This window comes from Schistocerca gregaria, chromosome 7 (genome assembly GCF_023897955.1).
Source record: "Schistocerca gregaria isolate iqSchGreg1 chromosome 7, iqSchGreg1.2, whole genome shotgun sequence".
In the NCBI taxonomy this organism is placed as follows: Eukaryota; Metazoa; Arthropoda; class Insecta; order Orthoptera; family Acrididae; genus Schistocerca; species Schistocerca gregaria.
This window is the reverse complement of record NC_064926.1, coordinates 345,358,136-345,384,742: the sequence shown is the minus strand read 5'-3', so window position 1 is coordinate 345,384,742 and position 26,607 is coordinate 345,358,136. Positions and strand designations below refer to the sequence as shown.

General features: G+C 42.1%; 1 protein-coding gene across 1 annotated transcript in view; it reads right to left on the bottom strand.

Moving 5' to 3' along the window:
* LOC126281579 (uncharacterized) overlaps positions 1–26,347 on the bottom strand; it is a 108,855-nt gene extending 82,508 nt beyond the window's left edge. Inside the window, exon 1 of the mRNA XM_049980661.1 lies at positions 26,262–26,347. Within this exon, the coding sequence (XP_049836618.1) occupies positions 26,262–26,340 (79 nt within the window). The 5' untranslated portion in view covers positions 26,341–26,347. The remainder of the gene's footprint in view (positions 1–26,261) is intronic.
* Positions 26,348–26,607: the final 260 nt, after the last annotated feature.

Genomic DNA, 26,607 nt, shown 5'->3' with positions numbered 1-26,607 from the left:
CCTTTAGACTTAGGTTCACCATAATGCACACAATACACACAGCAATATTCTGACCACGGCTGACACATGCAACGTACTGAGGAGATTGCACAGGAGCCGTTCGTAGTCAAGTATAACGGCGACACCTGCATGGCTGGCTAGCATATGAATTTATTTTCTAGGATTTCTCGCGTTGTTTCCGTATTCTTGTCCAATCCTTGCAATTCCACCAGTGGTGAATAGAACGGGCAAGAATTATTTTACTTGTAGTATAATGGTAAGTGTAATTTATTGTGGTTTGTACAGTAAGCTGCAGAAAATTCGTAAAGGAGTGTGTGTGCAGATAAATGCTAAAATAAGTTTATCTAGACATCAGTGCGAACATTATTTAATAAGCAGCAGACAAATCGAATTACATAATGATTTTGTATTTTCATTCAAACTGATACAAATCTTGTAGAATGGTGTGTTGTAACTTGCATTTATCTTCTTTCTTCCCTAGCAAGAACTAAAACGATGGAGTAGGTTTCTTGCGTAGGCCGTAGTGCGTTGTGACTACATAGGCAATTGTAGTGTTCTCTAACTACGAGATACTTCACGTTTTCATGTAAGAGCCACTTTTTTTTTTTTTTTTTTTTTGCACGACAGCTTAATGGATTTTAGGGATTTTATGAGTTCACAAAGTGAGAAATTCCTTTGCGTTTCTGAAAACTAAAACTACGCACTATGCCATTCTACGTCGGCATTTCTTGCCAATAAAACTATCAGGGTGTAGCTACTATACAGTTAATCATAAGGGCAATTGATATTTTAAAAGCCTACCACTCTCAGTGGCAAGATTTTGCTAGCTCTAATATTACCTGCAACCGTACATTTTTTTTATCTCAATTGTCAAAAATGGTTCAAATGGCTCTGAGCACTATGGGACTTAACTTCTATGGTCATCAGTCCCCTAGAACTTAGAACTACTTAAACCTAACTAACCTAAGGACAACACACAACACCCAGCCATCACGAGGCAGAGAAAATCCCTGACCCCGCCGGGAATCGAACCCGGGAATCCGGGCGTTGGAAGCGAGAACGCTACCGCACGACCACGAGATGCGGGCTATCTCAATTGTCACACTTCGAACTACGTAAATGTTACGTTGGAAAACAAGTCTGTACCTTTAGTAATAATTTGCGTCTGGTTCGTTAGTTAACATCGACAATTCGAACGCCGAGGGGTACTGAGAGATTTGAGAGTTAATGTTATACCAGACTGCCTTATAGGAAGGTTGCTTGCTGCTAGTCTAAGGTACCAGATTAGCGCACTGTCCTCCCAGCAGTTAATATTGGTCTGTGCTAACTAGGTTGCTGTTCTTCTCCTTTCCGTGGCTTCTGAATTGTCTACATGTTTTTTTTCTGGATTTTCTGTGAAAGTAGGTTCTTTGGTGAGATAGGAAATCGAACTGGGACCTTCCATTTGACAACCACGCTAATTGCTCCGCTATAAAGGATAACAAAGAATTTTGACGAACGTCATTTAGAGAATGATAGCACGAATTAGACATGCCTTGCAGAGCTCGACAAATTCTTTTCGAAGATAATCGAAATGATACTGTGCGATTTGTAGCATTTCTGAATTGTAAATGTAAAGCGTGTCAGTGTCATCGTTGAGAAACACCTCTGTAAGTAAGGGATGAGATAGCTCCATCTATTCTAAAAGGATGATACGGGAAGACTAGCTATGTAGCGCCGTCTTGACGTGGCAATAGTTTTTCTACGTCCAGGCAGCTCTAAATGTTGCAGCAGAAGTTGGTTTTCGACAATACATGTTATATATCTGAATTTTTATCTAGTTTTCTACACGGAACAGAATATATTGATAACTTCATCTCATTTTTTTTCTGAGAATACTTCTTTGTTCATATCCAAGTACATTACTACACAGTAGAAGGGAGCCAGGAGTTGAGAGTAGACTGGTACAGGGTATTAACCTATTCCCCATGTCATTTAGTCTTTTATATAGAAAAGTAAAGGGAGGAAAGTAAGAACGTGAAAAAAAAGTTTTGTGGATAATAAAGCAAAAAAACAAACGACAGTGGAAGTATTAGACGTTATAAAATGTAGTACGAGAAAGAAAATGTTTTCTGAACAAAAATGTGTAAACATTCAACAGAAAGTTAAGTACTGCGAAGTTTTCCCGAAAATATTTTCTGTAGTGAAACCTTGTATGAAAGTGAATCGGGGAAAATCAGCAGAGACAACAGGGAATAAACTTTTGAAACGTGATATTGCAGAAGAACGCTGAACATTAGATGTCCAGACCGAGTTACTATTGAAAACTTACTGAATATTGTGGGTGCGGAAGGTGTTACGCACGATTTGACTAAGAAAAGCAATAGGTTGATAGGACACGATCTAAGGCGTCAAGGAATTGTTAATTTGATAATGAAAGAAAGTCTTTGGGGGAGGGGGGAGGAAGGGCAGATAAAAATTACAGAGGAAGACTAAGACTTGAGCACTGTAAGTAGGTGTAGTTATGTATGTTATGGATGTAGTTTTGAAAAGATGAAGAGACTGATCTTGGATACATTGACGTGTATAAATGTATCAAACCAGTCTTCGGACAGAAAGAAACAATGTAGACATCTTCGGCATTCACGTAAATGACTAAAGTTGCAGTTCTTTGTGACAGATAGAATGGCTACCATACTCCAGTAGTGTTGTTCGTGTTTAGTGCTTTTGTCAGGCCTGGTATAGTATATGAGCGGCATAACCAGCGTTAGATGTTGAGGGCTCGCTGAGAAGCATATAGAGATGCTGAAAACTCATGTGTGACAGCTGTCCAGTCACTTAATATCAGAAGCGACTTGGTGATACAACTACTGTCACCATGTTTACTGTTACCACATAACTTGGGCAGCAGAAGGACCAGAATCTTTACGTCGTCGACGCAACAGAAAGGCAACGCCACTGTGTTGTGAGTGACTTGATTGTAGACATGTAAGCCGTGGCTCTGTTGCAGCTTAAGAGACAGGAATTAATGCCTCGGCAAAACAAGGATGAGCCAAACACATGTAGATACTAATCGTTCCAACGGAAAGTATGTAGTATGATAGCCACCAGGATCAAGGGGGAGGGGGGGGGGGGGGAGCGGGGCTATGCCAGTTTATACGCTCATATTCATAAAAAAAAACACAACACCTTGAACGACTAGAGATAGGACGTTCATACTCACAGAGCATGTACATTAATATGTTCTGCAGAAATGATTAGCATCTGAACCATGTCGGTTCACGGGTCGAGGTCAACATCGATATCACGGTAAAACAGTGAGTTTGAAAGAGTGCGCAAAACTGACTCCATAGAATGTGACGCATCCATCTGGGAAACTGCTGCTCGTGTGGGATCAAATGTTTGGGCAGCGCAACGGTTGTGAGCAGAATGGTTCATGGAAGGCCGTGGAACACGACGAGAATTCGTGGTATCGCATCACCCAGACGACTCCCGAAAAGACCGACACCCCGGACGCCACTGTTCGACAGATCTGCGTCCTCTGGCGCAACAGTGGAACAGTATAACATATTATACACTATCAAAGGTAACAGTCCGCCACTGTTTTTTACGGCATGGGTTACGTTGAAATTGTCCACTTTTCCTCCTGCCTTTGATGAACGTGCAGAAACATGCTTGATGGGAGTGTTGTATGGAACGACGTCACTGCGGACGGGAATGGCACCAGACACTGTTTTCGAACGAATTCAGCTTCTGTTTGTTTGAAAACGATGGCCGCATTTTTCTACGCCGCAGACGGCATCACAGTGATTGCATTTCCACAAGACATACACCGCCAACTCAAGGACTTACGGTGTGGGGTGCTATTAGTTACAACTAGAAATTGCAGCTGGTGCGTGTCCAGCGCCCTGTGGCCAGTGTGACCTATGTGAATGACATCCTGTGAACTGTAACCATACCCTTCCTGCACGACACCCCAGACGCCATTTTTCAGCAAGACAATGCAAAACCGCAAGTTGCAGCACGAACACGTACCTTCTTGGTGTCATAGGGTGTCAGCCTTCTGTCCTGGCCCGTCGTATCACCAGACTTGTCAACAGTAGAAAAAGTGTGGGACACAGTGAAACGTTGGGTGCAGCACTGTGTTTCATTGCCGACCACCACACATGAATGTCGGTACAACGTGAATGCGAAATGGATGGCTATACCAGAGGACGCCATTCTCGCCTTATACGCAGCGATGCCATCACGCTTGAAACAAGTTATTGGAGGCCATGGCGTACCCTGTGCCTACTATGCAACAGGATATGTGCTGAACAGTGGTGACTGAAATGCTAATCATTTCTGCAGAACTTAGTAAAAAAAAAAAAAAAGACTCTGAGCACTATGGGACTTAACTGCTGTGGGAATCAGTCCCATAGAACTTATAACTACTTAAACCTAACTAACCTAAGGACATCACACACAACCAAGGCCCGAGGCAGGATTCGAACCTGCGACCGTAGCACTCGCGTGCCTCCAGACTGTAGCGCCTAGAGCCGCTCGGCCACTCCGGCCCGTAGAACTTAGTAATTTACATAGTCTGTTAATACTGACATCCTATCTCTAGTCTCTCAAGGTATTCTGTTGTTTTTTCTGAACTTGAGTGTAAGCTAAATGGAACAATCAGCCACCGCCCCTGGACTCTACCCCTGCCACCTGCGACTCCTGCTCGCATTGAGTCCAATCCTGCTCACTGACCACTCACAAAACCGTCGAACGTCTGCAGATCTTCTTCAGCCACTGCTGCCTCCTCCTCTGGTGGTCTACAGTGGAAGATAGGGACCATGCAGTCACTCAGCCACTATTGCCTGTGTAGGTAAACTCCTCGCTGTCAGCCTCCGCTTGTGTGCTGTTGCCGTCTTGGGATGCCGCCTCCTAGGTGGAGTCAGCGACCTTGCTGAGTCGCTGCCATTATCACTGCACTGGTGGAGCGACGCCGTGCTTGGCCAGAGAAAGCTAGCCCCTCACTGAACGCAACACCTTCCCGCCGACTGTGTACAATTTGCGCATTCGAGGCACTGGCTTCTCCGAGGATCTTCATGACCGTTGTAATTTTCTGTGGCAATAAATGAATGTTTTAAGAATGCTGTTCTCGTGATAAGACGTGGGATGACAACCACTCACTGCTCTACAGTTGCTCTGCCCGAGTACTGAACTGCTAGCCAGCCCATGCCTCACCTCCGACAGCCCGCTTCCAACAGCCACAGTGATGTCCAGCTATGCCCAGTTCACCAGGGCCCTCATTCTGTGCCTCCATTTGGCCTGCTCGCCGAATCGTGCAGTATTCATATCTCTGGGGCATTCGGATATGACAGTGGCCTGATGTTGGACTGCATGAGAACGAGAGGGTAGGCATGCTCGCATCTAATATCTGGTCGTCATCGTCTGGCCATCCCAATGGAGGATAATCGTACTGTGTACCAAGGACATCTTGACCCCTTCACATCTCCGCCTACTATCTGAGAACAAGTAAAGATTCCCTGCAACATTGTGCGTCATTCCTTGGAACTGGTTGGAGAACAGCAGTTGTCGGACTAAGGGAATTACCGTCTCATGTGTGTGCTGCAACACAACAACACAAACGGCTGCGTTTGAAGTGGTGCCGTAACTCGAAAGTACTGCTGATGAGTGGCTTCGCATTGTGCTCAGCGATGAATCGCACTTCTGTACTGCTCCAGATGACTATCGTCAGCGAGAGTGGTGGCGACGTGGGGAGAGGTTCCATTCTTCCAATGTTTTGGAGAGGCACAGGGTGGTTCCTCCACGAATCATGGTGTGGGCAACCGTCAGTTATGACTTCAGATCATAAGTGTAGTGATTAATGGAACTCACATCACAAACAACGTACACCCTCATATGTTACCTTTCATGCGACAGAATTATGCAGCCAATTTCCAACAAAACAATGTTGTTCCACGCATGGCATGTGTCTATGAACTGATACTGGCATTACTTTGGCCAGTAAGAACCCCGCCCCCCCCCCCCCCCAGGTCTCTCCCCTATAGAACACGTATGGGATCAGCCCTGATGCAAACTCTGTCCCATTGCCAGTGTCCAGATACTAACAACAGGTGAGAATACAGCTGTTTTAAGACACGTTTACTAATCGAATCAGTGCTTGCATTCAGGAAAGAAGGATCGTAGAATAATACTGGTAAGAGGGTTCATAATGGCAAATTCTTTGCAAATTTCACTCGATTTTGTAATCACATACCCTATCAAACCATAAGAATTCATTGTCTCCTCCCCATCAGGTTGCTTAACTTTTGTTGTCAGGCAGTGTAGGTGAGATATATTTCCTGCTTGGAACATATATGTGTTTCAAATATAACAAAGAACACTGGATTTGATCCATAATATCTGTCTGGTTTTCGCTTTTATTGTACCCAGACTATAGTTCATTAATGAATCCGCATACACGAAATTTAGATCGCTGTTTTGCTTGTGGAACTCTCTGACGCATTACAGGAGGTCAGGTTGCAGGTTGTAGTTTTAGCAACGTTGAATGTGCCACAACCGACTGGAGGCACGTGATTACTCTCTCTGAAAGAGGCGATTATGGCTGTAGTGTGGTCTTGGTGTGGAGAAGAACCATAATGAGTGAGTGCGCGGTGATTCACATTTTCCGCACTGATTGGAGGAATGCTGTCATCAGTGATACGAACTGTTCTCCAGTAACACACGCGATCTTCCAGAGCTGTAGATTATCCAAACATCTCCTTTTCGAGCTGCTGTGATGAATTTTTATCTCGGAAATGAAGTTACCCACCCATCGACTACCCAGCAGTGTCTTCGAGTCTGAATGAGTCGCTGGGGTCGAGAAACACTACATCGAATTTTTCTGATTCATATACTAACAGATACATGCAATATAGGTAGTCATAACATATTAGATATCCTCTCTAAATAAAATAAAGTTACGTAATTAATTTTTTTATTTGCAGGTAAATACCTGCAGTTCTGGGGCACACACAGTAGCGTAGCACACTGCAGGAGGAGTCAGCCAACAGATAAACTACTGTATCATTAGATAATTCATTTTCCGCATATGGAGAGGAAGAACGCCTCAAAAATCAGTGCTGAGTGAGTAGAGTGTACGGCAGCAATAAACCACAGACGCATACAGTATGGCCATCAAGTTTGAATGACAGAATCGGAATTGAAATGGGGAGTATGGCAAGCCCCCAGGAAGTCTAGTGTATCACAGGCGAGGCGGTAGTGGAAAAAGGGGAAACCAATTACGGGTTAGTTTTAAACATTTTAACATCAAGACATTCTGAACACGACGACGTCGCTGCCAACTGGGCACCGAGACCTCCCACCGGGCCGAGGCACCAGTGAAAATTTTGCAGCTGTGTCAGGTAAATCTCCTACATTACGTCTCTAGGCGTCTAAATGTTGTGGAGCGCTGCTTATTAGGAGCAAAGCAAGCATTAGAAACATGGGGATTCAGCACCTTAGAAAAAGCCGAAGACCTGACCATCATCGTGCAATGTTGAGTGCTTTTTGGCGCTGCATTGGTGGGATGCTAACAGAGAGTAAGGGGTAACTGTCACAGGAGCATCCTGCCTAAATGTCTACGAGGTTACATTGGGCTGTCACCTCGAAGCCTCGCAGACAGCCGTCCAGTGGTGGTGTTTTTGCTCCTTAACAATATATCAGCTCATGCTGCTGCTTTGGACTATAAATGCTGCTCCCTCCCACCCCGCATATTCTCCTGACATGGCAACCAATGGCTTAGTGGTTTCTTCCACTGTCCTCATTAGCAAACCATTCCGTGCAGCAGACGTCTCCAGACCAACGACGAGATTGCGATTTTCCTGAGCAGTCATCATTTAGAGCTCTACAACAAAAGTCTAGGCAAGACATACAACTTTGGGAAATTGTCACACATGTGAAACTTCCTGGCAGATTAAAACTGTGTGCCCGACCGAGACTCGAACTCGGGACCTTTGCCTTTCGCGGGCAAGTGCTCTACCATCTGAGCTACCGAAGCACGACTCAGGCGCAGTACTCACACCTTTACTTCTGCCAGTACCTCGTCTCCTACCTTCCAAACTTTACAGAAGCTCGGACATCTGCAAATCTTCTTCAGCCACTGCTGCCTCCTCCTCTGGTGGTCTACAGTGGAAGATAGGGACCATGCAGTCACTCAGCCACTATCGCCTGTGTAGGTAAACTCCTCTCTGTCCGCCTCCGCTTGTATGCCGTTGCCATTTTTGCAGGAGAGCTTCTGTAAAGTTTGGAAGGTAGGAGACTAGGTACTGGCAGAAGTAAAGCTGTGAGTACCGGGCATGAATCGTGCTTCGGTAGCTCAGATGGTAGAGCACTTGCCCGCGAAAGGCAAAGGTCCCGAGTTCGAGTCTCGGTCGGACACACAGTTTTAATCTGCCAGGAAGTTTCATATCAGCGCATACTCCGCTGCACAGTGAAAATCTCATTCTGTCTCACATGTGCTTATCTAGAGAAAGAATAGCTGTTCTGTCAGCAGTTTCATACTAGCAGCATGATTTTTCGAGTTCATAATCAAAACTCTGAAAGTACCTCTCATAGACACTCTAGGCGTTGGTATTAAGTGCCTGGTAGAGGGTTCACCGAACTACCTTTAAGTTGCCTACCGCTCCTCTCACGAAAAGCACGGGGGAAAACTAACAGCTAAATCTTTCCGTGCGAGCTCTGATTTCTCTTATTTTATTATGATCATTTCTCCCTATGTAAATGAGCTTCAACAATCTAGTTTCTCACTCAGAGGAGAAAGTTGCTGATTGAAATTTCATAAGAAGGTTCTACCGCAGCGAAAAAGCCTTTGATTTAATGACTGCCACCCCAGTTCGTGTAACACACCCGTGACACACTCTCCCCTATTTCGCGATAGTAAAACAAGCTTCCCTTCTTTGAACCTTTTCGATGTTCTCCGTCAGTCCTATCTGATGAGCGTTCCCCACCGCTCAGCAATACTCCTGAAGAGGATGGACAACCGTAGTGTAAGCAGTCTCTTTAGTAAATCTGCCACATTTTTTGAGTTCTACCAATAAACCGCAGTCTTTAGTTTGCTTTCCCCATAACATTATCTATGTAGTTGTTCCAAATTAACATATACTGAGACCTATTATTCCGAGACATACTGCTGCAGGAACAAACGAAAAGTAGCTGCGACCTCCAGGATATGACCAAGATCTCGAGAAGGTTTCCCTCGGTAGTGAGGAAAATGGTGAAACCCTCTCCCCGTTTCCCATTTGAGGACCCTGTGTGCCAACCCAAGTTCGGATCTGCCTAAAAAGATGTGCCGTGATCTCATAAGCCCGCTCTACATTCGAACAACGAACGAAAAAAAAAAATTAAAAAAAAATCTGCGTGCTGCAGGACATGGCTTGGATGTGAACAGCAGCCACCCAGCCACCATTGATCACACTTCTATCCCTTCACAGTGGTTTCTTACAAATGGGAGTTGTTGTATTAAATAACGAATAGTGGTAGCAACAATTACTATCAGTTTTTAATGTGAATGTTCGGCTTCACACGTTTTCTACTTACTTTTTTCTGGACAATGTTGTATACCGAGTGGTATTTTCTTTGGATTTTTCTTGTATTTTTTTCCTTTATGTCTTCGTATTAGAAAACATTCTTTCGGAGGAGGTGGTACAGTGTTTAAGGGGATAGTTCTCTTTAAAAATTAAAAAAATCGATTTTTGACATAAAAATGTTCTCTGGAATGTCTACTTTACTTCAGCGTTCATTCCAAGTTCGCCAGAAACTTCATTATCGAGTTACAAGTCGATTTGTGAAGAAGAGTCTCCGAAAACTAAGCTTAGCGGGGATAAAAATAGTCGACATGCAATGTCAACGACAGCCTAACAGGCATTATGGAAATTTTGAACGTGCTCGAACTTGAGATCAGACCAGCCTTTACAAAATCTGCACGAAAGCGGACGAAAACAGTATCGAGTGAGCAGAGCAGCGGATGACAGAAGCTGCCAAAGAGACTCACATGATTACCAGCCACGACAAACATGGAGGACTGCCTCCTTTGGATCTGCAAGGATTGTGTATACTCCAGGGATCGCTGACTGGTGGTATCTTTAACTCAACTACAAACAATGTAACCTCGAAGTTTAAACGCTTTATTCTCCGAACCATATTTTTGAAACTGGCTCGGAACTTAACTTTGGAGCGGTACATACGATTTTGATTGGACGTTGATGTTGGCATTCTAATTTAATTCTCTGTCAGCGAACATAGCCAGTTTGCGATGTCTTTAACAGCCTATTTTCGATTTTTGGTGCATCCTTTTGTCTCGATTTTGCAGTCGAAGAAAATGACATTTGTTTCAACACGTCAGCACTTTGTTAGAAAGTAATATTTCTCAACTACCTCGTGTACGCTGATAGAAAATATATTGAAAATGACTTATACAAAATAATTTTTCTGTGTGTCCAAGAGGAGAACTTCGGGAATTATTGTTGATAACCAATGTTTCGGTTCCAAGGCTTCTTTCGACCTGATACAGCGGTTACAGGGAGTGTCCGCTGTGGACACAAAAATTATTTCTTAAAGACAAAAATGTATGGAATAATATATCATCAAATTAGCCTTACTATTTATTTTACATACAAAAATCACGTAAATCATCTACTTTTAATGTGTTCAAAGAGAACTGCATTCGGGTGAAAAAGTGTTCGGATCATAATATGGTCAGCGAAGTTTAATTTTATCATCGTTTCTCTGTATCTATTAACGAGAATAGTAGAGCTGTTCTTTTCAGAAGGATTGCCTTCCACAACCTTGTTCGGGGAGAGTTTGTAATTCTGTATTTGACAACATAGTCTACGACAGAACTTTTAATCCTGTTTTTCCTTTCCTTTTCGGTTTTTTATTAGTCATTACTCTTCTGACTGGTTTGATGAAAGCCGCTACGAATTCTTGCCCAGAGCCAACCCTTTCGTTTCAGAGCGACACTCGCACCATGTGTCCTCAATTAGTTGCTGGATGTATTCCAGTCTCTGTCTTCGCCTACAGTTATCACCCCCTACAGTTCTCTCTAGTACCACGGAGGTTAATCCCTGATGCCTTAGCACACCTTCTCTCATCCTGTCCCTTCTTCTTGTCACTGTTTTTCATATGTTCGGAGAACCTCCTCATTCCCTATTTTATCAGACCACCTCATTCTCAACTTCCTTCTGTAGCATAACATCTCAAACGTTCTGGTTTTCCCACCGTCCATGATTCAATGTTTCAGGATTTATGCTTTCTGTATTATGCATAAAATTTGACACTGCCAATTGATAAGCGCGCTAAACGCGTAAATTAGCATTACACTTTCTTAACCTACTGTATATGCTGTAGAATCTGAAACGCTTTTCAACTTTATATTCTTTCGAAAACAGCCGTGTGAAGGATGTTTCAGGAGTTGTTATTTCCAGCACCTTGTCAAAGTGAAACTTGTCTGTTGCTTATAGGCCGGCCGCGGTGGTCTAGCGGTTAAGGCGCTCAGTCCGGAACCGCGCGACTGCTACGGTCGCAGGTTCGAATCCTGCCTCGGGTATGGATGTGTGTGATGTCGTTAGTTAAGTTTAAGTAGTTTTAAGTTCTAGGGGACTGATGACCACAGCAGTTAAGTCCCTTAGTGCTCAGAGCCATTTGAACCATTTTTTTGTTGCTTATATTTTCCGAACTATACGTTGATATAAACAATCGTGGATTCATCTGAACTCCTGTGCACAATGGGGCACACAGATGGGATCATAGTTTTCTACAAAACTACGTTGTCGATGTAATTACTCGCTTCCGTAAATATTCATTCATGGCTTCCCCAGTGGCTGCCCCTTCTATGACAGTTTCTCGTTTATGAACATGGTTTTTAAATGATATTGCACTATTTGGTTGGAAATAATCAAAAACTTTGCCGGTTGAAGTTTGTTACATTCTTCATTGTTGTTCCGAAATTAATGGTATGTAGAGGGTGAACCACATACTTGCAGGGCTCGTTACCACAGCACCCTTACTTAGGCGTGCAATACTGTGCACATTAACTCCTATCTTATGGGGGCTCGTTACCACAACACCCTTCCATACCCATGCATTAATGTGGAAACCGACGACACCTAACTTCTGAAACTATTTGGTCTATGAGCTCCAGACATCCATTTAAAGTCAACACAAGCCACAAACGTGGCCGAATTGTGAAATAGTAGTTTTCTTCATTGGTCAGCGAAATTACGTTCTGTACTATGATAGAAAGTGAATCTTTTCAGTCTCTATTTTATTAGTTAATATTTTTGAACTTGGCTATAACACGCTAAAAACATATCCACACGGAAGTTCTGTCTACCGTCAATTTTGCACACATTTAGAATGAGATTTCCGTGATATCCTTATCGTTATTCATGAACAGTGCCTGAATTTGTATACAAAAGCAACTATGTTTTACTTACAATAATAAAAGCAGAAGTAGTGCATACAAACATCTGTTGTACATATAATTCCAGTCGTTGTTTATTTCTGACTAAGAGGGCGATCGATCAGTTGTAATTAGACAACAGATGTCGTCCATAGCTTTCAAGTTGGATGAGCAAGGGCAGAATGAGAAACGCAAGCTACGGACTACATGAACATCTTGATCCACCTAACTGATTGGTGAAGCATCGATCTCCGAAGGGGAAGATCGGAGTTCGATTCCACGTTTGAGTAATTTTCCTCTTACACTTACACCCCAAAATCACGACATACTGTAACCGTAGGAAAATAACTTGCGTCTGTCAACTACTTCGTTCTAAAGAGAACATTAAGTTAACTACCAGACCGAACCGACAAAGCAGTGAAATGGATGGACGTTATTCCACGTGTTAGAGTTCTTGTAACGGTATTGTGCAAACGCTTACCTGTTTCACCTCGCACCAACGTGGAACAGTTCTATCAGACAGGAATTGATAAAGTTATTGTGAGTTTCCTGTCGAAGAGATCAGCACTCTCATCCAAACGAGGACTGGGACAGTAAAAAGAATTTACAAGTCCGGTTCCTCGTCAGCATCGACCAGCATCGACATGCTGGCGACAATAAAGAAACGCACGCGTCAGACTATCATCAGGTGAAATGCTCTGTAAAATCACCTGGGGTATCTCACACACGGCTGCGAAGGCAGCCATGTGTGCACGCATCAACGGCATTCTCTCCGTATACCGTGAAAGCGAAATGAGAGAATTTGTTTGTTCAGGACACTGCAAGGAAATTTATTGAGGGCTCTTGCCATTGTGACTGCTATGCCGTGGATTATTTGAGCAAGTACCACACACAATGCGAGGGAAATAGAAATAATAAGGTCCACGGCACACAGTTGAATGAATTAAAGGATTTTCTTTCTGTTTGATATAATGTTTTAGCGTTCCCTTTCACTTGTACAATATTTCGTGAAGAAAATTACAAGCAGAGTTTAATAAAAGTTTAATTTTTCTTGTTTGTCAGAAAATTCTCTCTTTATTCTGTTCTGGATCTCTGTAACCCGAATTGTAGTGATCTCGAGTGTTCCCAGGAACCTCTCACAGATTAATACAAGCCCTTAATAGTTTTATCTCTCAGTCGACCAACAACAGCAATTTTTTTCACAGGCACAAGTGAAGCGACAGTCAGAAAGAATAGTCACGAAAATCCAGATTACATTGAAGCATGGCGAACATAAGTAGCAAAGAAAATATATAAAATAAATACTGTAAGTCTTCAGAGATATCCTCTTCTCCGATCACCTCTTCAGCATTCTTGCTAGGATGTTATTCAATACGTCTGTAGATTCCTTACCGATAACGATGTCGACAGCGTGGAGATTTGTAAAGAGAGGGCACCTTACATCAAAGGAAAAAAGTGTTTTTGAATCCTGATACTGTCTTGGGCGTAACAAAGCAGCGACGTTCGAAAAATATTTGGAGCAAAACATAAAAAATGAAACTTCACCTTTGATAACTAACGAAAGAAATGTTTAGTGTTTGTTGAACTATGTTGTCAAAAACGACAAGAGATTTAAAAGTTTATGAAAATGAGCTGAAGAGCTTTTAGAAGGGAGTAAGTCTAGGAGAAAACATTACTAAAAGCAAGTAAGACGAAGCAATTCGTAAATTATTATGAGTTAATCAGTCCTATAACAAATGGCAACAGAAGTTTTTATACTAGTAAATTACATCTTTACTGCACATCGAAATTCACATCTCTTGCATTTGAAAAATTATCCATTTTAGTCAAGATGTATGACGCAAAGGAAAATCGAAACATAAAATGTAAATCACAACTCCATATGCAAGTAAACTTTTTCTCTGTGACATTGTTTTTATTGATAATCACTATAATGTCTTTCAAGACAAAGCAATTTTTCATCTGCGTGAATTTCATGTTTTTTATTGATTCTAAGAATAAAAAATACTACACATACAACGTATTTCAAATAGTTGGCAGACAGAGAGTAACAACTGCATATTGCAAGTAAATGTTAAAAAGTAATGCATCCATACTTTTTATGTGAAAACTCTTAAGGCTTTTTGAATAAAACAAACGCTATTAATGTACTAGATCTTTATTCCTCATGTTTACGTATTTGCAGCCCTATGGCACTAGAGGACTCCGAATTGTAGCGTGTAACGGGGCGGTCGGTAACACGTCGGTACGTGAGAAACAGGGTGCTGTAATCGAGCTTGGAATTCGAAGTCCTCGTCCACACACGGGATATCGTCTCTTCAGCATGATACCGCCACACCACACACGAGCGCTGCGACATCTGCAGGAGTCCGACGCCTTGGGTTCATTGGCATCGAGTATCCTTCATACAGTCCCAAACTGCCCCATACGATTTTAATCTGTTTATAAAAAAGAACTTTGCTTTGATAGTGATGAAGCGATGAAAGTAGCGGTGAGTTTGTGGCTCCATCAACATTGGAAAAAAATCTACAGCGACTGAATCAACAAACTGATCTCTCCTTGGGAGACATGTGTTGGTCGTCAGCGTAACTAGGTTGAGGAATAAATATGTACACATGACGAATAAAGATATAGAACGTTATTAACGTTGTCTTATTGGAAAATCTGTTAGAGTTTTCAAATAAAAAGTTCAGAGGTATTACTTTTCAGTACGCCCTAGGATGTTTCGTACACACGACTATCCAGAATGTCAAGATTTTCCAGGTTTATGTAAGACATGTCCGCATTAAACATTTGTATTTAAAAGTACCAGTATTTAACATAGAGGGGTCTGTCTACAAAAAGCTTCCCATGTGTTTTATCTAAGTGTGATGTATCTTTCAAAATAATGTTGTTTTAATCATCCAGGTGGATTCTACCTTGTTAGTGCTCGGATTCAGACTCCTTATGTATACTGAGGAAAGAATAGGCTTGGTAGATAGTTCGACTTTGCAGGTCAGCCCGAATGCCAACAACGTTTCTTTTAAAAGGTGGATTTATCACTTCTGTTGGTAAAACTATATTTCTTATGTGTCTGTCTACGAGCAGGAGGGTGTTGTCTACCCAGTCCCTACATGATGAGTATATTGGGACTAGCTAATTTACAGAATGTTCGGATATTTCCGTTACATACTTCGAGGACTCATAGAGGGGAATAAATAGGTAATATTTTGAACTGTAACCTATGTCCGGAAACGTACGGTTCCGAGCAACAACCATTTGAAAACGTTGTGATAATGCGACCGCTTTTACAAGTAAATGATTAGGGGTGCCCTGTACCTCACTTGTTTTACAGTTCCACTCATTAATAAACAAAGACATCCCTCGTTCACTTGTTGACGGGTTCTCTCGAGCGTGATGGACTGCGGCCTCTTCCAATTCGGGTGTGCATTACAGTCAAGCCTGCTGACCCTTTCTCGAAGCCGTTGGGTAATCGTGGCAAGTAGGGTATGCGATGGAGTCGGATGTTGTGGAGAATGATCTTGATAAAAAGGGAGTAGCAGCTCTTCCATTACAATGATCTTCGCAATTCAGAAGGATCATATCAGTGTATTCTGCAAACTTGTGCTCAACCATGTTCGTCTAGCACTCACAGATACTTCAATAAGGCTTGAACCAGGTCGTAGAAGTAGGGTAGGCGTCTAATGACATCATCCGATCCGATTCAGCCACTCCCACTATGACTGCCCTGTTGTACACCCCCTAGCAAACACTGTTTCAAACGACTGTAGAACGGAAAAGGTACGCTTCCGGACATGTGTTACAGTTCAAAGTATTATGTACTCACTTCCCTCTACAAGTCGTCGAAGTTTGTAACGGTAGCCGTACACCCTGTAAATTCTACCGAGTACAACGGTTCTTAAGACTCTAAGTAACTTTTTTCATATGTATTAGATACATTCGTTTGAAAGATTAAACGCGTTTGAATACGTTGGTATAGTGGAAACAGTGAAACAGCATGCAAGCTTTAGGGGGAATACAATTAGCGAGCTGAATGGTACCGGTCAACGGAGATAAGAAGATCCGCGTGCAAAACTCCCAAAAGTTACAGACTTGTAGAAATCACGATGCAGCACACAGGAATTAAACATTAAATTCCCTTGTAAAGAACATTTAAAGGAAGAACAGAGAGAGCACTAGAAGTCCAGGTCTATGGATTCATTGTTGGTGGTACAGACAGACATTATTGAATTAGTTTTGAGCACGTTTTACAAAAACTGAGTTGAGCAGTCAATTTGGCAGCCCACACGCAATGTAAATACCTTAGACTTCGTAGCTACAAACAGACCAGACCTTATCCACGGTGTCAGTACAGAGACGGGAATTAGTGATCATGATATCATAGATACGAAAGTTCATAAATCAATCAAGAACGCTGGGAGAGTATTTCTTTTAGAAAGATCAGATAAGCAGATGATAACATCTCACTTAGACAATGAATTTCTGTCATTTAGTTCCAGCGTGATGAACATAAAAGAATTATGGGGAAAGTTTAAACAGATTGTAAATCCTACTCTGCTCGAGTGCGTGCTTAGTAAGTGTATTAAGGACGGAGAAGTTCAACAGTGGATAAGCAACGAAATTCGGAAAATGCTGAGGAAGCAAAGGCTGCTGCAGTCTTGGTTCAGGTGAACGCGCAAGTGACGACAGGCAAAGATTAGCACAGATTCGTGCATCTGCGAAAAGATCTATGCACGAAGCATACAATAACTACCACCGTCATACCTTAGCAAAAGATGTGGCAGCAAACCCAACACTCGTAGAAGAAACATACGTAGAAACATATCGTCGATTGACCATCGTACCGAGTCCCGTACGGACGATACAGTAATCATCATCCATGGTGTGGAGAAACAACCGAAAGACTCGAAAATAAGTAAGTCGCCAGGTCCGTATGGAATTGCACTTCGGTTTTACAAAGAGCGTTCTACAACACTTACCACTTACTTAGCTTTCATTTATTGCGAATCGCTCTTCCAACCCAAAGCCCCAAGCGACTGGAAAAAGCACATATGACTCCTGTGCAAAAGAAGTGGAAATAAACTGACCCGCAAAATTAAAGACAAAAAACCTTATCGTCACTTTACTGCAGAATTCTAGAACATTAAGTTCGAATATTATAAATTTCTTAGGGACCGAAAAGCTTATGCCCACGAATCAGAGCGGTTTTAGTAAGCACCGCGCTTGTCAAACTCAGCTTGCCCATTTCATCACGATATGCTGCGAACTATGTATGAAGGGCAACAGGCGACTCATATTTCTGGATTTAAGAAAAGTATTTGACACGGTACCCCACGGCAGACTGTTAACTAAGATATGAGCAAGCGGAATAGTTTCCAAAATAAGTGAGTAACAGAACCCAGAATGTTGTCCTCGAGGAACGACTGTTCACCAGGACAAGTATATCGTCAAGAGTGCCCCAGAGAAGTGTGATAGGACCGCTATTATTCTCTTTATACTCAAATTATCTGATGGACAGAGTAGGCAGCATTCTGATGTTGTTTGCCGATGATGCTATGGTGTGTTGGAAGGTGTCGAAAATGTGTGACTGTAGGCTGATAGACGTACACAAAATATCTAGTTCGTGCGATGACTGTAAAAAAAATGTACGTTAATGCGAATTAATAAGACAATCAAACTCGTAATGGTCGAATACAGCATCTACTGCTTGAGAGAGTCACGTCGTTGAAGTAACTGGGCTTAACGTTGCAAAGCGATATGAAACGGAACGAGCATGTAAAGGATGTAGTAGGGAAGGTGGATGGTTGGCTTCGGTTTATTGGGAGAATTTCGGGAAAGCGGCGTACATCTGTAATGGAGAACGCATATAGGACGCTAATGCGACCTATTCTCGAGCACTGCTCGAGTATTTTGGATCTGCAGCAGGTCTGGTTAAAGGAGGACATGGAAGGAATTCAAAATGGCTCTGAGCACTATGGGACATAACATCTGTGGTCATCAGTCCCCCAGAACTTAGAACTACTTAAATCTAACTAACCTAGGGACATCACACACATCCATGCCCGAGGCAGGATTCGAACCTGCGACCGTAGCGGTCGCGCGGTTCCGGGCTGAGTGCCTAGAACCGCTAGACCACCGCAGCCCGCTGGAAGGAATTCAGACATCGCACACATCCACGCCCGAGGCAGGATTCGAACCTGCGACCGTAGCAGTCGCGCGGTTCCGGACTGAAGTGCCTAGAACCGATCGGCCACACCGGCCGGCTGTAGTAGAATTCCTTCAGTATTTAGATGGTGTGTAAGTTGGCTCTGCTATATCCCAAAAGTCAAACGCCGCTGACAACATACAAACGGAGAGAAAGAAGGAAGGGACGGTGGTGGGAGGCATTTCGGCAAGTAGTACAGAGATGCATCCACGACTAGACTATTGAATACGGTTACTGCTTGACAAACGGGTGCCGATTGGGCGGGTCGTCCATTCCAGCCAGTTAAGACACGGTATACAGCGATCGTGAGGTGCGTTGCGTGGAACCCAGTTCAGTCTGTCCGTATATGGGATCAGGAAGGCTGGAGAACTCAGTAGTCTTCTTGGAGATAAAACTGGTAGCTTACAAAGAGAAGTGTATGAACTATATAAATTAGCAGAGCAAAATAATTTACGTACATCGACAAATAAAGCCAACTCCTTTGCATTCCAAGTCTCACAACCTTTAAGTGTAAATTCATATCGGGAAATGAAACTATTGAACAATTAACACCTTCAGATTCTTGTTCTGTGACATTTAATATCTCAGAGAAGTGGGTACTGAAGGAAGTTCCCCGTGGACTATACGAAAGTGAAAACTAGACTATGAACTCGAGAGCTCATAGTAGGCTCCAAACAGCCGGATTGGGAGTTTTGGGAATCGTCGAGGGAGTAACAAGAAGAGACAGATTAAAAAACGAGAATATAGGAATTTATAACTGAAATGATAAGGTTACTGAATACAGAATGAAATGGTAAGACCGTACAGAAAGAATGGCCAGTAAAAATATTCCAAAACAACTGGTATACTACAACCCAATAGGAAGAAGAAACAGTGATAGGCCCAGAAATTGCAACAGACCCGCTGATCCAAAGTTTGAGGAGAAGAAAGAAAGAAAGAATGGCAAAAGTCTTCATTTGGCGCTCACCGTGTCAATAAGCAGAACACATGCTTCCAGACAGTTCGTTTCGATAAGTAATTTTTTTGTTGATTCCTGGCCACCCTCAATGGTGATACATCGTCTGAAACGAACTCATGGGACTGTAAGAGGATCGTCTCTATTTACAATGTAAACAAATAAATTAATACGTAAGGTCAGAAGCTGTCTGTGAAGGTTCATGCTATGTGGTACGTGTCAGGTGGAAACACGCTAAAAGTAGACTGTGATACGTTTGGCTATTGCGAAAGAAAACCTTGATTTATATGTAAGGTGTTCTAAAGTCTTTGCATCGAACATCTAGTGGTGGCAGTACGCATCACGGGGAACCACTTTTGGTAGAGACTAAATGTTCGTTGACGGTTCCTAGCGGCCATAGGCGTCTTTTTATTTCGGTTATGCTCTTTAGAGGTGACAGGGCGCAGGCACACTTTGGCGTGTCTATACCTTGTGTGTTGCCTATAATCGCATTCTATGCTCTTTGCGAAAGGCGGTAGGTCCCGCAAAATTAATGCTCCCGATTCGGTTCTAAGATTTCCTTCTCTACTTTGAAACACTCATTCTTAACGTTTCTTTGTTGAAAATCGATCTATCAGGTTATTGTGGTAGTAATATGCAGCAGGCGTTTTAGTAGACGCTGCTAGTTCAGTGAAATCTCGGTGAATACTAAAGAACGAATGGACGCCAAGTGTTGCCGAGAAGTGGCGGCGAACATTTTGTCCTTAAGAAGAGCTGTTCGCCTTAAGGTGATCTATTACCCCTAGTCGCTTAACGCAAAGCCTTCGAAACACTACGTATATGCTGGGTTTTCGGTTGTTTTCAAGACACAGCTGGTTGGAGCTGTCGGAAGAGGTAACGCTGCGGGTGAAAATAAATTAATAATTCCTAACTTGTATTGTTTTTCGGAAAATATCCTTCACAGCTTAATTTCAAAACAGCCACGAGTTATTTCAGTGTGTTTTACAAACCGTTCAGAAAAGTAGGTTTTATTGGTAGCCTTAGCAGCTATTCTCGGCGACAATGAGTCAGTGAAATCAACGGAAAACTAAAAACGTAATCCAGTTTCTGTCTTTTTAGTAGCGTATTTACTTCGCCAGAGTACTTTTTGAAGCACAACTTCGTCACTCGGGCTTAAATTATTTTCGAAGGACATTCTTTACGACGCCAACTCACTATAAACCCTACCTACGGAAGTTACAGTACGATTTCTGTATAGTGCTAATTTCTGTTGTATATTTCAAAGAACGCATTATTAAGCTCGCGGATACGAGTTGCTAGTGTATTGACAGCGTAATGAAGGTCCTCAGATAACTGCTGAATCCCCGATAGTGAAATTGTGCTTCGAAATGTACAATGACAAAGTTAAAGCGCTAATTTAAAAGGCAGCAGAGACACTACATTATTAAGGTGCTATGTTGGCAACCAAAGTTGAAGTCTGGACACTAATGGCAAGTTTCAGAACAGTATTTATTTACAAGCGTGATGCGTTCAAGTTAGAAATGGCTCTGTAAAGGGATATTAACAATAAAACTAGAAAAGTAATGGTCTGTTGAAACAGAGGGTGACCATTACTTTGCCATATGAAATAAAATCGTCATAACGTCTGAACGTTTTGAGTTACGACGTTGAAACTGCACAGTTGGCTGCGGAGCACTATGGGAATTAGTACGGTTAGGTTTAGAGACGAAGACCACTTCCATTTACATGGGTTCGTCAATATGAAAAATTGGCCCATTTGGGGGACTGAGAATCCGCATTTCGCTATCGGGAAGTCTCTTCGCCCTGTGTTGTGTGCAGTATCCAGGCACGGAGTAATCGATGCGATATTTCTTGATGGCATGGTGAATACCGAACGGTATGTGACGCTTTTGGAAGATGATTTCGTCCCCGTTATCCAAAGTGGCCCTGATTTCAACAAGATGTGGTTCATGCAAGATGGAAGTCGACACCATCGAAATAGGAGAGTTTGCTGTCCTGGAGGAACACTTTGGGGACCACATTCTGGCTCTGGGGTACCCAAAGGCCACTGGCATGGGCCTCAATTGGCCACCATATTCTCCGGGTCTGAACACACATGACTCCTCTTTGTGGGGCTGTAATACAGACAAGGTGTACAGCAATAATGCCAAAACCACTTTTGGGCTGAAAAGGAGGTCATCGACAGCATCGATGTTCCGATACTCCAGCGGGTCATTCAGAATTTCGCTATTCCACTTAGCCACCTTATCGCCAATGATGGCAGGCATGTTTAACGTATTATAGCCTAAATCCGAGTATCTGTAGTGACGTTTACATGACGAATAAAGTGTGGTGCACGCCATAGTTCGTAACTAATTTACGTTTTTCTTCATACAGTTCAATAATTGTAACCCTGTACTTTTATTGGTTGCATTGCCATGTCACTGTTCCAAACAGCTTTAGCATCTCAGAATTCTTGAGACTGGAACAGATGTTTATGTAAAGTGGTTTGTGCAAATTGATCTGTGCTCTCACTTCTTAGTGTTAAAACATCTTGTGTACAGATTGCTAGTATTTTCAGACAGTCAATGATTGCTGCAGGTACTGATAGGCGAATCTCTGAGTAAACGAATTTAATATACTAATGCACAAACGAAACATTGTTAGACTAAATAGGCAATGATGAATCATTAGTCACAATACTCATTTATCTAAAGATGCTCATAAAGATTTTGTGACAATAAGTACATATAGAGCAGCTGAAAGGCTAAACAGACACCGAAATCTTCATTCGCTGGTAGGTGTGTATCATCGTTAGAAGAAGTCGTTTACAAAATTTAGAGTTTCTAACCCGTCTGGAATTATTATCAGTTAGGACTGAATGGCATTATGTATTTATATATAATGGATCCATGGCATGCGGGCAATAATGGCCCAAAAATACGAGATACTTGGCTAGAGGAACTCAGTAGTTGGCGCATTAAAAATGTTGATGTTCTGCCCCGGTGATTTAAAATGTTGATGTACTGCTCCGGTGCTGGAACTGTTGATAATCTCAGCTAAAGTAATGGTGCTGTACGACGAGAATCAGTTTTGCCATTTTTTTCAAATTTTCCTCCAGATTGACGAGAATCCTCATTCAAATATTGCACTAGGAGGCATAAAGGTAAGAATGAGTAACATAAATTTTATCATCTGGTACCAGTCAAAATATTTTGGATCTGATAATTGTGACTTATTTAAGCATTATCATCAAACTCGCGTTCGCTCGTTAAAACGTTTTCACCATAACTACACACTGTTTAATTTTTTAAAATAATCTATTGATTGTGATGCGGGTTGAGGAAGTTAGAAACCCTTGTTTGGGCTGGAAGCTATTACTGTTGCACCACAGCACAATTCACGACATTATTATCAAGATTAGTCAAACAATGTATATCTACATTACTATCATTTTCGTCTGATTAAATGAAATGCTGTCTAAAGAAACATAACTGAATCTGAGGAGAGATGGGATTCACTGTAAATACATCCGGGAAAACATTAATTAAAGCTACCCTGAATCTAAAATACCAGTAAACCTACTGGATAAGAAAACATAAACTGCTTGGTTGTTAGAGAACGGACGTTTTCGGATATGGTTATCAAGAGCTGCAAGCAAATACCTAAGTCCGTATTCAGCTGAATGAGGAATTTACAGAGATTTTATTCCCTATATTTCGAGATGTCATGTCCACATGATGAAATTTTGTATACAGTCTCTTTCATTGCATGGAGTCGAACTATTTGCCTGGAAAGAACTTACTGTAAAATGACTGAAAACTCAGGAGCTATTGTTTCACAAGAGAAACCTGAGATACCGAGGGATAGAACACATTAGGAACAACGTAATTCTCAACGTAATGTCTTGAAATCTCACTATGAATAAATAAACAAACAAACTGAACACTAGCTCGAGACGGATTTTGTCAGCGTACTTTAAGACTCTATATCCTTAAATACCGAAACACAACAAATTTATAAAGATGAGATGTTGTCCTCCAGAAGGCTCTTTCAGAATGAGACAGAAGGATAAAATCCGACATTTTGCAGGACATTTTCGCCTCTGACTATAGTTTAATTCCAATTATCACGATTACATTTTCTTTCTTATGGTTATTTTGAAGTGAAGGCTTTCACGCCTGTGTATATATCAAATAAATTGAACTTATTAAGACTCACATAAATTTTTACATGCAGTTTTAAAACAAACATTTCACAAATGACTAAGACATGAAATGTAAGAGTAAGCCCTAATATGTTTAAATTTGTGTTGTGCGTAGACCGGATGACTGCCATAGTGTTACTGACTGAAATTGTTGTTCACGAAGCTTCACATGCCTGTGATAAACGCATAAATTCGAAGGCCGTCGAGGTATGAACGTAGTACGTTAGGAACGAAGAACAAGAAGCGACAAATGGTGAAACTTGCGCCGCCAAGTAATAACACAATTACCTGCTAATTATTATAGGGTCATTCCACACCAAGTGGACCAGTTTCAGGAATCGTCTTCACCTGACGAGTTCCAATTACAATAAAAATTTGAACACATATTCTATGTAGTGTAAAAGTAAGTTGTGCAAGTTTTCAGCTTAAGATACAAAATTTTCAAGATCTGCAGTGGATAGCTACGAAATTTTATACAAGCTCTACGGCAGTTCTGGATAATCTCAAGACAGCATAAAATTATACAAAATGCTCTTACTGAAATGATAGTGTATTGAACAGTAATATTTTCAGTCTTGTTTATTTAACCTTTTCATGAAAGACCCCAAAATAAAGAAAACCCGCCGGCCGCGGTGGTCTCGCGGTTCTAGGAGTGCAGTCCGGAACCGTGCGGCTGCTACGGTCGCAGGTTCGAATGCTGCCTCGGGCATGGATGTGTGTGATATCCTTAGGTTAGTTAGGTTTAAGTAGTTCTAAGTTCTAGGGGACTGATAACCACAGCAGTTGAGTCCCATAGTGCTCAGAGCCATTTGAACCATTTGAAAGAATACCGTTTCTAGTATAAGACCAGCTATTCGAGTTAATGAAACAAAAATTAGAAAGTAGGAGCAGGTAACATTTAGCAATATATCAAAGTATATACAAATTTTCTGCAAAAGTTTTCGTGACATGTATCCATGTTAACAACTTCTCCAATATTCACAACTGACTTTTCCAATATTCACAAATGACTGTTGCCATATACTTTGTTTGGCCAAAACCTATAGCAGTCTAAAAAATGATTAAAAATTCTCAGAATTGATTTTTTCCCAGCTTTGATATCATGTGGTACGGAAACTGTGAACGGCACAGCCTTGAAACTCTAACAGTCTGGAAGGACTAAAGTTGTGCTACTAGAGTTGCGCTCTACCACAGCTATGATTCGGTGTTTTGGTACAGTACATAAATGACCTAATAAGATTAACGGTAGTATTGGTAGCGGTGGTGGGGGAAGAAAAGAATGCATCACAGAAACTGCGAGCTGACGACTTCCTTGTTTCTTGTTCATTTGTTTTGCACATAATCAGAACCATACACTATTCAGTGCTAATCCACTGTCTATTTTATATCCTTCTAGAATAGAAATTGCATTTCATAACTAATAAAAATTAGCTTAACCTCTGCGCTTTTACATAACGAAAGCAATTACTTTCGATCAAGTACAGTTTACATGCACAAGCATAAAAATATACATGATTATTGTCGATATTTTGTACTTAATAGAACGTTCATCATGCTCAAAGGCAAGAGTTTCCTGTTATTATTTATAAATGTGAAAGTTGGTCATGAATAACAGAAACATTTTGGAGCGATGTTTGATACATTTTTGTTTTGTGATTTTTTTAATTTTACTTTTCTTTTGTAGAAATTGCGCTTTCTACTGCTATATCATAAATCTGCTTTGTTCTCTTTATTTTTACTACAATATCCCTCCGTTTCGATTTATAAATCAACAATTTTTTATTAAAACCTGAGTTAAACACAGATAATTTCAATTTGACTACAAATGCTGCTTTCTTTAAGTATCAGAAAGGAGGGTAACAACGTAGAACGAAAATTTTCAGTAGGTTACATGGGCCTTTATATACCCTCACTCAATTTCTAGACGGTTAACCAGGGGGAACCTAGTGAGGCTCTGATTGCATACAGAAACAAAGCGATCGAAATGGGGTAACGCCCAATAGGTATGCAACACACCTTGCGTATAAGCAATACGGTTACGACCTCAACTGAGTTAAGCTACTACGTACCGTAGTATACCCATAGTTATGGTAGTCTACCTCACCGTATGGCAGTTTTACAACTCTGTGTGTTACTGATCTGCACTGGGTTACTATTGCTAACTCTAAACTGTTCCATTTTGACTAAACTGTTGTAGAGCTCATACAACATTTTGCTGCTTCTACTGAAAGCCTCGAAGATTAAGATTTTTTGGGTACCTTAAACCCAAATTTTTGCAAAGCTTTGTTCTCTTTAATAAGATTTTTGAGTAATTTAATTCAGATTGGGGATGGTTAGGTGGACGAGCGTCGGTCAACTGCTACGGAAAGGCCCTAAAGCAAAATGAAGCTAGTGGCTACAGGACAGCGTGATTCAGAATACAAGCGGATTTGTTGAGCGTAGCATACTCGGAGGGTGGCGGCTAGCTTGGCCACTCCCCGCGGCGGCCGACACTTACCGTCTTCGGCGGCGGCGGCGGCGGCGGCGAGGGCGAGAGCTGCCAGGAGGGCGGCTGCGGTGTACCTGCGGGCGGGCATGCTGAGCGGCTGTGGCGCGCCGCCGCCTCCGCGCCCCTATATACCCGCCCCCGGGCCGGGGGCGGCGTCGGCGGCGGCACCGACGGCGCGCGCACTCCGCGCCGGGCCCGCCCCCGGCGTCGCCGTCACCGATAATCGAGTCGGATGCGACCAATTACTCCACGACGGACGACGTCATTTGCATGAAATTGGACTTATTTTGCGCCGCCCGTTACCGTAACGTAACGGCCGCCGTCACCTGTTGCCGCCACCCCCAAGGGAGGGAGG